The sequence below is a fragment of the Ips typographus genome, linkage group LG1 (assembly GCF_016097725.1).
Source record: "Ips typographus isolate SLU linkage group LG1, UJ_Ityp_2.0, whole genome shotgun sequence".
NCBI lineage: Eukaryota > Metazoa > Arthropoda > Insecta > Coleoptera > Curculionidae > Ips > Ips typographus.
In genome coordinates this window covers 7,421,466-7,432,448 of record NC_138422.1, presented here as the reverse complement: position 1 = coordinate 7,432,448, position 10,983 = coordinate 7,421,466, and the positions used below count along the sequence as shown (strand labels likewise).

General features: G+C 34.3%; 3 protein-coding genes across 4 annotated transcripts; 2 read left to right on the top strand and 1 right to left on the bottom strand.

Annotated features, from left to right (window-relative positions):
- Positions 1–198: 198 nt before the first annotated feature.
- Positions 199–1,533, top strand: LOC145729040 (uncharacterized). The gene is made up of 4 exons (XM_081979652.1): positions 199–355; positions 513–630; positions 813–917; positions 1,021–1,533. Exons 2-4 carry the CDS (start codon positions 529–531, stop codon positions 1,117–1,119), a joined length of 306 nt encoding a protein of 101 aa, XP_081835778.1. The 5' UTR covers positions 199–355; positions 513–528; the 3' UTR covers positions 1,120–1,533.
- A 156-nt stretch (positions 1,534–1,689) lies between these two features.
- On the top strand, positions 1,690–5,737 carry GXIVsPLA2 (phospholipase A2 group XII). The gene is made up of 3 exons (XM_081979610.1): positions 1,690–2,376; positions 3,385–3,627; positions 5,354–5,737. The coding sequence occupies exons 1-3, from the start codon at positions 2,145–2,147 to the stop codon at positions 5,515–5,517; spliced, it is 639 nt and encodes a 212-aa protein (XP_081835736.1). The 5' UTR covers positions 1,690–2,144; the 3' UTR covers positions 5,518–5,737.
- Positions 5,528–10,547, bottom strand: LOC145729014 (ras-related protein ced-10-like). Of its 2 annotated transcripts, XM_081979628.1 has the most exons (5): positions 10,408–10,523; positions 10,276–10,353; positions 9,780–10,032; positions 9,570–9,704; positions 5,528–6,446 (listed from the first exon to the last, which is right to left on the bottom strand). In XM_081979628.1, exons 3-5 carry the CDS (start codon positions 10,029–10,031, stop codon positions 6,288–6,290), a joined length of 546 nt encoding a protein of 181 aa, XP_081835754.1. In that variant the 5' UTR covers position 10,032; positions 10,276–10,353; positions 10,408–10,523; the 3' UTR covers positions 5,528–6,287. The 2 variants fall into 2 exon arrangements, with proteins under 2 accessions (XP_081835754.1, XP_081835748.1); XM_081979622.1 differs by lacking the exon at positions 10,276–10,353 and having other exon boundaries at positions 10,408–10,547.
- Between the last annotated feature and the right edge of the window lie 436 nt (positions 10,548–10,983).

Here is a 10,983-nt window from a genome sequence, read left to right as displayed (position 1 = left end):
TTTCTATATTCTGGAGGTTGTCAGTGCATATTGTAATGTGAACGTACTCTAAAACTTATAAAATAACTAACAAGTATGTACTATTTACAGTTATATTTCTTGCATGCCACGTGGTATTACTAAAGAATAGTATTCCAGTGTCATGTGACTAACTGCACATATATCGTGGTTTTGCATTTCCTTGTCAAGTTGTCGTTGTCATTAAGTGAAAAATGAAAGTGACAAATTTTAGTAATTTTTGACTTTGACGTTTTTTAAGTAATAATTTTAATATAAAGTTAATTGCCGTCGATTTTAAATTAGTAGTGGTCAGCAGTCTTGCCTTGAAATAAACCAGTATAACTTCGTAATCACGGTAAATAAACGTCCTTCTTTTCTTGTTTAGTCATCGCACTCACCTTTTCTCAAAAGTTGAATATAAAACATAATTCTGGGAAATATTTTACTCATGGGATCCATTGGGGTTTTATGAGTGTCATAGGGTTTCTCACCAGCAAGTTTTAATCGTTTAGGTCTAAACCAGTAGATATGTCTGCAACAAAAGCCTCCGAAGTGAAAGAGCTGATTGCCAGTGATAAAGTGGTTATCTTCTCAAAAACCTACTGTCCTTATTGTAAATTGGCAAAAGAGGTGAGAATAATCTTATTTGTATTCATATGACAAATTTAAATCAAGTGTGGAGACGGTCCCAAAGGCCTGTATTTATTAGCCCTATCAGAGCTTAAAAATTAGTAATAGCACAGTAATACTTAAGTTTCAAGTTGTCTTTACCCAAGTACATTTCATCATTTTTGAATATTATTTCTTTGCAGGTGTTTGATAAGATCAAGGAAACCTACACTGCCATTGAACTTGACTTAAGAAATGACAGTGATGAAATACAGGACATCCTTGGGGAGATCACTGGCGCTAGGACAGTAAGAATTTTAAAGTTATTTTTACTAGTCAAAAACTTAAAGCAAAATGCTAGACTTTCTTCAGTCTAACATAATTATGACTGAAAATATATTATTTTTTTAGGTGCCAAGGGTTTTCATCAAAGGTAGTTGTGTAGGTGGTGGCTCTGATGTGAAGGCATTATACGAAAAAGGAGAGCTTCAAACTCTGGTTGCTGCATAGATTGTTTTCAATTCATACAACCCAAATATACATGATACACTTACAACAACAAAAACAGTCTACTTACAAAAAAAAATCTGGGATATTTTCACTTTATTTCAACTCTAATCTACAATCCACTTTATATTTATTGTGTATAGGTATTAATTTGGAATAACCTCTGGTAATTTCTAGGTAAAAATTATGATGTCAAGTAGGAGCTGAAAAATTCCGCAAGTCATGCATTTTATATGAAATCCTACATTTCAAGATTGCCAAATGTTTGTTTATCCATTAGCTGTTATATCTTTTTATCAACAGAACATGTAATGTTTTAAGTTTTCAATAAAAATAATAGTCTTTTTACTCAAACTAAACTGTACGTTAAGTAAACAAAATATTCTTGTTTTAGGAATTAAAGGTTGTTCATTTTAATTATTGTTTTTAATTAGTAAAGAAATTATTTCTCAAAAAATAGACCACTACAAAAAACTCCTGACTTTGACAGAGATATCCACCATGTTTGCTGTTGGGAATACAGTCAAATCACGTCATCTTGGAATGGTTTATAGGAAAATACAGGGATGACTGATTGTTGGTTGGGTTATGTCATCCTGACTGAAGTAACATTCCCTCTGATTTTGAATCATGGCATTATAGATAGTATTGTAGTAATTATATTAGCTAAGCTAACTTGAAAAAACGGGTAAAGCAAAAAAAACTAAAAATGAAAAGAACATAATGGTGTAAATGTGACCTTTAGCAGTTTGATCGATTCACTTTGTGATTGGTTAGACACAATTTCAGACAACACACATGACTCATCAGGAAGGCACGGTACTAATGGCACATGACAATCCAATTCATAATGCTCCTTAAGAAAGTTGTATTGTAGAGTTGAAGACTAATCGACAAATCACCATAACCTAAAAAAATTTAAATACAAAATTGCAAATTATGTACTAATGCTAAAAATACAGAAATCCACATAAGCATTACCGTCCAGTGTAATATCCTTTATCTATGAGCATTACTTTTTGTTTAAAATGAACATATCCTACGGCAAAATTGCGATATATGCATTAACATTTTTGGGTTACATATATTCGGGCTACGGTTCAGGTCTATTGGGTAATTTACGAGATGCGATCCTTTCGGCGGAATCGGTTTTCGGAGACGTAATCCAAAATGTTATAAAAGTAGCACAAAAATTTAAATCCGTTCATGAAGTTTTTGATGCAGCCGTCGAAGAAGACTGTGTATTTAAATGCCCTACAGGTAAGTGTCACTATGAGCATTTAGCTATGAGTTATTAGTACGAAATAGGAAAATAATCAAATCACAAAAAATCAAACTAAGGATTGATGAATGAATCAAAATAATACAAAAAATCCAAGGTCAAAGCCTGGAAGATCATTGATGTGACAATGAAATATGACAACTTTATGATGGTTCATGGTTCCTGTGTGTTGTGTGATAAACCAGCAAAAAATTGAAAAATATAATGGGGTCCTCTACCAAAACATTTTTTTGTGGTAATTAGTAGTACTTGGAAAAATATAGGACACATGTTTTTTTCTTTTTTTGCTCTAGATGTATTTAACTGCAAAAAAGCTTTAGTAAAAACCACACTTATTTGGTACACCATATAGGAAAAAGTTACATGTGAGTCATGTGAAATAGAAATAGAAAAGGCAAAAAAGGTTGCCCCATCTCTCTTCTTTTATAGGGAATTTGCAGGTGGCATGTTGCCATCCAGGTTGCCATATTCACTTTAAAATACAGAATGTTTGTTTTTCAGTCTTCTCTCTCTTATAAATGCGACCATTATTATTAAGTGTTAATAACTTTGGCAACAACGCATGTTACAAAGGCCCCATTCTTAAGAACTAGAGATGGGTCCCAGGAAAAAAAAACATAAAAACCTTTGGCACCCTTAGGGTAGAGGACCCCATTAATTAATTAAGTAGATATTTATTTTTATTTTACTTCTAGGGGAATAAATTTATTTAAAAAAATTCAATTGGTTTAGGTATTGCTAATGTCAAATTTTTTATAAAATCTGAGAAACAATAGATATGTATTATTATATTGTACATAAAATATGTCTAGGATTGGCCATAAAATCCAAAAACGAAACAATATACAGGGTGTTTCATTTAAAATAAGCGAGTTGGTATCTACTTCCGGTATAACCGGAAGTGTTTACCATTTCGAAAATGTTTTAGATGAACTGTCCCCATTGACTTTGAGGAGTACTTACTGGAGTATTTATATTTATTTTAGGTGTAGCCCCGAAACCAAACAGAAATCACGTACCTAGCTCCAATGGATGCGGTTCCCTTGGATTAAAAATTAACAGCGAATACTTACCATTTGGTGCTATGGAAAGTTGCTGTAAGGCCCATGATATTTGTTACGACACATGTAACAAAGACAAAGACATGTGCGATTTGGATTTCAAACGATGTCTTTATAAACAATGCGACGAATATACCGGATCTGTCGGTGGACCCGCAGTCACAAAGGGTATGATTTTTAATATGAAAGTTATGGGAACTTATAAGCCTTGGTGAGGTTTCGTCCACATTTGCGGTGGACATTATCAAAGGCGATGACCTAATGGTCTAAGTCCTCTTCCGGTACCTCTCGATAATTTTTATTATGTTTGAGATTGAAGTGGATTTTTTAATGCCACTAAATTCCAGCTCACCCCTTATAGTCGCTTTAACTATCACTAGTATTCCATTCAGTAAAGATGCTATAATGTTACAACAAAGTGGAGGGATAGATTTACTACAGATAGGTACAGTGGCTGACTTTATATTACAGAAGGATGTCATAGAATGTAAATTGCTTGAAAATCTATATTCAAGTCAAAGAATAACTATTTAACAAGAAGAGACAGCCGGCATAATTCCTTTAATGTTGGGGTGCTGTTTTAGGCTGACCTCGGTTTGCCTTGGGTAGGCAACATGTTGCCGGTTGTCTCTTATCTTATTTCATTTTGGAATAAAAATTGCATCCAATTTTCAGGATCAAATATAAACTAATTTCTTATAATCATTATTTACTTTTTTTGAGTCAAAGTGTTTTAAGTTCGTCTCTTAATCATTGGAAGATATCAATTCTTATTAACTATTATTAACTTTAAACTGCTGTTTTAAAATCAATATTTGATGTGGTCTGAGATATGGCAACGTTCTTGATAACAACCTGAATGACCAACCAATGAAACTCCTGATAATTAACGATCAAAGCCGATTGTCTCTTAACTTGGTAGGCAAAGTCTATCTCTAATTCGCTTTTTCTTTTTAACTGTCTCTTGGTAAATAGCTATTCTTTGTTCAAGTGTTTAGTCTAAAAAGAATAAGGTCAGTAGCGATATCTTTGGCTCATTAACCAACATCAATTTATTCAAAGTTGTTACTATACGGTGGATAAAGTACCACTAATAGTACAGCAAGGGTACCTAATTTGCGCATGCAAAAGTGAATTTTGGGCATACCTACAAAGATGGTGTTTTGCTTGTTCTGTTTGTAATTTATGAAGAGAAACACCAGTCGTAAAATTTGTTACAGTGACGCTAAGGTTAAATATGTCACTAAAGCTGTGCATGTGATAAACTAGGATATAAAACTTGTAAAAAAAATGTTGTTTCTAACTTGTCTTGTTGGCAAAATGTCTTGTCCACACTTGTCTGGTGTCCAAACTCCTCTTCGCGTCGTTCGTGCATATCCATCGTGTCATGGTGAGAACAAGACTTTGCACACTTATTGGAAAATATACTATTGCAGTTATAGTTATAGTACTGACCAATGAATAAAAAAAAATAGCAGGAAACAGCAATAGCATCCAAAGTGGGAGACAAAAATCGTTTAGTATGGCGTCCGTAAACTGTCAAAAAATCAGTGGCGATAATCAATCTGCTGTTGCCCACTATTCACGACTCCACTCGTCATTAATAATTCAACTAATTTAACTTTAATGGAACTAAAAGCAAAACAAACAAAAACAACAAACCTTTGCGGTTTTTAGCCAACTTCACTTACCACCAAACATAAACAAAACTGTTTTACGACTAACTTGGAAGTTTCAAATTCAATTGCGCAGTAGGCGAATGTGGGGGACAAAGATTGCGACTTCCGTCTTGGTCGCTTAATGCACAAAACGGGGTATATTGTTACCTTCTGATACTTGTTCTTTTTACTCGAAATTACTGACTAGTGACTATACATATTTGGCATATTTTCAGCGTGTAAAGGAGCTGCCAAAGTGTTGTTTACTGGAACCCTAACTTTGGGTTGTAAATCGTATATGGACGCCCAGAAAGAGGCCTGTTACTGTCCTCCCGAGCCTGGATGGAAGGATAAGAAAAAAAGTAAATATACGCCTGGAGGTGAAAGACCAGAGTTATAAAATACATACGTATTTTGTCGACATATATTAATTTATGAGTGATTGGTAGGTACATATGCGTGTTTTATAAAATACTTACAAGTGATTATTAATTATTAAGTAGAGGGGTTGTACAGGTATTGATTTAAGTATTTAATTTTTGTGATGGAAACTCGTCATTAGTGTGGTTTGTTAAATTTGTATTTACTATTGTTACTTAAAAGATACGGTGTGAAATGAGTTTTTTTGTCTATTCTTACAAGGATTTACTATTTCCTTAAAACAGAAAATTGCAATTGGCTGAACGTAAGTATATCAAAGGTATCAATAACTCTAATCCTAACTGTAAAATGTAAAATAGACCCAATAACCGATAATCCTGGGCGTAAAAAAATGATTGTAATCTGCACTATACAAGGTGTGAATAAATGATTGCTTAAAATGGTAAAAATAGTGTGATTATGCATACAAAATATTGACAATTTATGTTAAGAGATGCTGCATACCAATGTCAAAATTTAATGGATTACTCAAAATTTCAGACCAGAGTCAGTCTAACTTATATCTCACTTGAAATTTTTTAAAAGCAAATCTTGTTAAAATTAAAAAAAAAAAACTTTTTGCATTAATTTTTAAAGCTCTAAGCTCTTTGATACTACAGCTTTGAACGATTTTGTCACCTCCAACAAAATTCAACTCAATTTGAGCATTTTTTTAAGTTGTCCGCTTTAAGTATTGTTTTTGGGCTTATTATTTTTGTTAAAGTACGCTTGTTTGAAAATGGCCTAGAGTTAAATCAGAGTACACCATTTAATAATTTTTCTATTTGATCGCTGTGATCGAAGTGCCGCTCTTATTGCTTCGTCAAACACGTGTTTAAGTCCTTTTCCGGTAAGTGCCGAACATTCGTAGTAGCCAACCGCTTTCACTCTAGTTGCTAATTCAAAACCCTGCAACAAATAGGTACATCAATTGGTAATCAGTCGGTCAAATGTAAATATCGACTTAATTTTACATTATTAGTTTGATCTTGTAAGTCTAGGTTAACTAGTCACTAAATAAAACACATACAGACAGTTGGAGACAAAATATCCACAAGTCTTGCTGAAAAAGAGATTAATTGTTTTGATTACATTCGTTTTGGCAGACTGACACATTTCACTCAAGTCCCTGTCATGACAACGTAGATGCTGAAGTTCTTAAAATATTTGACCCAAAACATCTCACATATTTGTTCAACCGAATATACGATTCAGGTAAAGTTCCAATCGACTGGCTAAAATCAACTTTTGTAACTGTTCCCAAAAAGACATCTCCAAAGGATTGTAATGATTACAGACTTATAAGTCTCATGAGTCATGCTCTGAAAGTTTTTTTTCGAGTCATACACTAAATATACACGAGGTGTGAAGAAAAGAGCGGAGAAACACAGTTTGGCTTCATCAAAAGGTTGGGTACAAGAGAGGCTTTGTTTTCAATCAACCTATTGATTCAGAAGTGTTATAAACAACGCCAAGACGTCTCATAGACGTTTATACAGTGTGACCCATTTAGAATGGAAACACCCCTATAAAATTTTAGGTTATTAACCGATTTCAATGATTTTTTTTTTAAATAATTAGGAATGAAATGTCTATTACGGGAGAAAATTTTAAATATTTATTTCAGTTTTCAGGTCATATTACGATACTTTTTCTTGATAGAAAATGGAGAATTTTTATTAGCGATTTTTTAAACAAAGATTTTAAATAACAAAGTTATGACAAATTAAAATTCAAAAATCCTCTAAGCTAACGGTCACAAAAGAACACCCTGCATCAACTGTTGCCATAGAAATGGTGTTATTATTTACTTGTTTATTATTAATTATTAATTGATTAATTTAATAAAAAAAAAATTAAAAAAAAAAAAAATTAATTAAAAAAAAAATTAAAAAAAAAAATAAAATTAAAAATTATTTTTTTAATTTTGGTCACAGCTATTTGAAAGCACTATAGATCCAGTATCCGTAGTAATTTTTTCAATAAAAAAATCGCTAATAAAAATTCTCCATTTTCTATCAAAAAAAAGTATCGTAATATGACCTGAAAACTGAAATAAATATTTAAAATTTTCTCCCGTAATAGACATTTCATTCCTAATTATTTCAAAAAAAAAAATCATTGAAATCGGTTAATAACCTAAAATGTTATAGGGGTGTTTCCATTCTAAATGGGTCACACTGTATATAGATTATCAGAAAGCCTTCGACAACGTTAAACACGATATCCTCCTAAATAGACTGCTCGATAGGAATAGACGCCAAGGACATCAGAATCATACAGGAACTATATTGGAACCAAATCGCGGAGATAAGAGTTAACAAAAACCTAACAACCGATACCTTCAATGTATGCAAAGGAGTCCGCCAGGGCTGGATATTGTCACCAATACTTTTTAATATATACGTGGAAAAGAGAAAGTAGAGGAATTAAGATTAACGGATATCCAATTAACAATATAAGATATGCAGACGACACGGCAATTTTAGCACCAACTTTAGAGGAATCAACGTTACCAAGACCAAACTCATGGTAATAGGCCGCCAGCCTATAATCAATGCCGCACTGACGGTCGATGGAAAAATTATAGAGTGGGTGTCACGGCTTAAATATCTGGGTGCCACGATCAACGAACGATAGGAACAAATTATGCAAAAACAACATTTTTCAAACTTACCTTCTATTAGCTCGCAGTCTCCCTCTAGCACTTAGACTACGGGTAATAAAGTGCCATGCATATGGCCCATCTTACTATACGGCTGATATATTTATCGTATATGGCTCTTCTACACAAAGTAATTTCACGAACATTCCAAACATAGTTACATAGTACATAATATGATCAATTACAACACAGAATATATAACATCAGGACGAAAATGACATGTAATCACAAACAAACACTCAGCAAAGCTAAATACGTCAATTACGGCGTCTGTGCCATCAGGAAGTCTCCAGGGGCCCCAAGGTATGCTCTAGTCGGGTATTCCTGTGTGATATGCGAAATAGTCTGGCGGGCGGCCCCACAATCGCATTCCGGTTAGGAAATCTTGCCCCATCTGTGGAGGGAGTCCGCACATCTGCCATGGTTCGTTCGTACTCTGTTGATGGTCGACCAAAGCCTGGGAGTTTTTCGGTTATGCAGGGCATATCATGATTCTGAGGGGTGAGTTGTCCCTCCAGTATTGCGTTCAAGATTCAGTCAGGCTAAAATCTTCATCATGGAGCACTCTGGCTGTCTTCATGATAGGGTTTCGTGAGTGGAGTCTGCTTGCCTCTAAGTCGTCACAGTCAGCGTTTATTGGGAGTTGCGAGTTCTCTGTTATTATCCTAAATTCCTTGTATGTGGCTGAGCACTGGTAGCCAGTAAGATGGGGTGAATTTCATATTGTACCAGATATGATGCGCATCATGTTATTTAATTGCACATCTATTAAGTGTGTATGGCAGCTATGCAAATGCAACCAAACCGGCGCACAGTACTCCGCCACTGAGTAAACAAAGCCGATGGCTGTTGCTCTCAGCGTTGCAGCTGATGATCCCCATGAGGTTCGTTATACCGCGCAGAAACGTGGTCTCTTAAAGTTAGAACCCTGAACCGTATCGAGCCGTTCGAAATGTGGACTCTCTGGAGACTCGTGCGAATGCCATGGACAGCACATGCCACGAATGAAGAAATTCTAAGAACTGCAGGCTGCGAGCGAGAACTACTTAACATCGTTAAAGAAAGAAAAGTTTCCTACCTCGGCCATATCTTTACAGGAGGCAAATATCATATTTCTAAATTGATTCTACAAGGAAAAATAGAGGGACGCCGTGGCCCGGGAGAAAGCAACACTCCTGGCTAAGAAACAAACGGGACTGGTGTAACATTAGCGACTCCATATTTCGAAGAACTGAAAGCGGCGCTCTGCACATTGTATGAAGAGTACAGACAATCGTCAACGTGCGGCGAAACACAAGCCACAAGAAGAAGAAGAAGATACTATAGAAGAACCTATAAACCTAACTACCTACTAAAATTGAATTTACCTGGGTATCAGTTATTGGAGTCAACCCTTTTTGTCTCAGAAGCTCGATAGTGGTCTGGTCATCTCGTAAGTCGGACTTTGTCCCCACTATTAAAAGTGGGGTGTGTGGACAGTGGTGTACTATTTCAGGGATCCACTGTTACAAAAAAAAATCTATCAGTTTTGTTAAAAAAAAATTATCGAATTAATCGCAAAACACTGCAAAAGTTACCTTATTTTTTACATTCTGGTAAGAATTCGGATTAGCTATTGAAAAACAAACTAGAACAACATTACTTCCAGGATAAGACAACGGCCTTAGTCTATCGTATGCTTCTTGTCCTGCTGTGTCCCATAATGTCAATTCCAATATAGTGTTATCTACCATTACAGTAGCTGTGTAAGTGTCGAACACTGTTGGTACATAATCGCTTGGAAAGGAGCCCTGAGAGTATGCGATTAACATGCAGGTTTTCCCAACCATGCTGTGAAGAAAAAATGTATGCCCTGTAATTTAAGGTGATTGTATTGTGCGAGACGTTTCCTTAGTAAATTTATAAAAATTGATCAAACCAGTTTTGCAATGAAAGCAGCAAAACTATAAGATTTTTGTAAGGGGACACATTTCTAACATGTATAAACATTACAAAATGTGGTTTGAGTGGATTTTGTGTCGATATGGCATAGGCAGAAATATTGTCAAATAGGTTTTTTGATTATAACACCACCTTAATGATAATCACAGACTCAAGTAAAACGTTTATGTTTTGTTACTGATACCACCCCCGCAAATCTAAAGTGTAACACTAAAACAAGACTAAACTTAATTTTGATTTAAAATTAACTGATTTGGTACTTACCCATCTCCTATAGTAACGCATTTCATAGTCATTGTACTGTTTCCACCAATTTAAAAAGTCTTAAATGACTGGGTTAAATCTCTTAAGTATATAACCAGGTGTGTAAATGTTCAGAATGAAAAAATTGCAATGATAATGACAAAATTTTGCTATCAAATTTATTAAGCATCGATATAAAGATTACGAGCAAAAAAATCGTATGAGTAACCTTGATTACTCATTATTGTGTGGTGTCACTGTAGTGATATTTATTGCATTTCTATGCAAAATTCAAAAGTTTTTGATAAGGGTATTTTAAAAATTGTGTGATTTACGATCCTTTGTTGATGCTGGCGTAGATCTAACTCCCAAGAATGGGAATCAGCTTCAAAAATTAATATTTTTTCTTGTAAATACACTTGATATATCACCGTTTACTATTCAGAACCAAATCGTTACCAAAAAATATATGACGGACATGTTGAGAATAAATTCTATAAATCTGAATATCCAGTAATTGGCAAGGATCTTTCATTTAATTTCAATTTCTTTTATTACCATCTGCCAATAGAGTTTAAAAAATATACGAACAAGAAG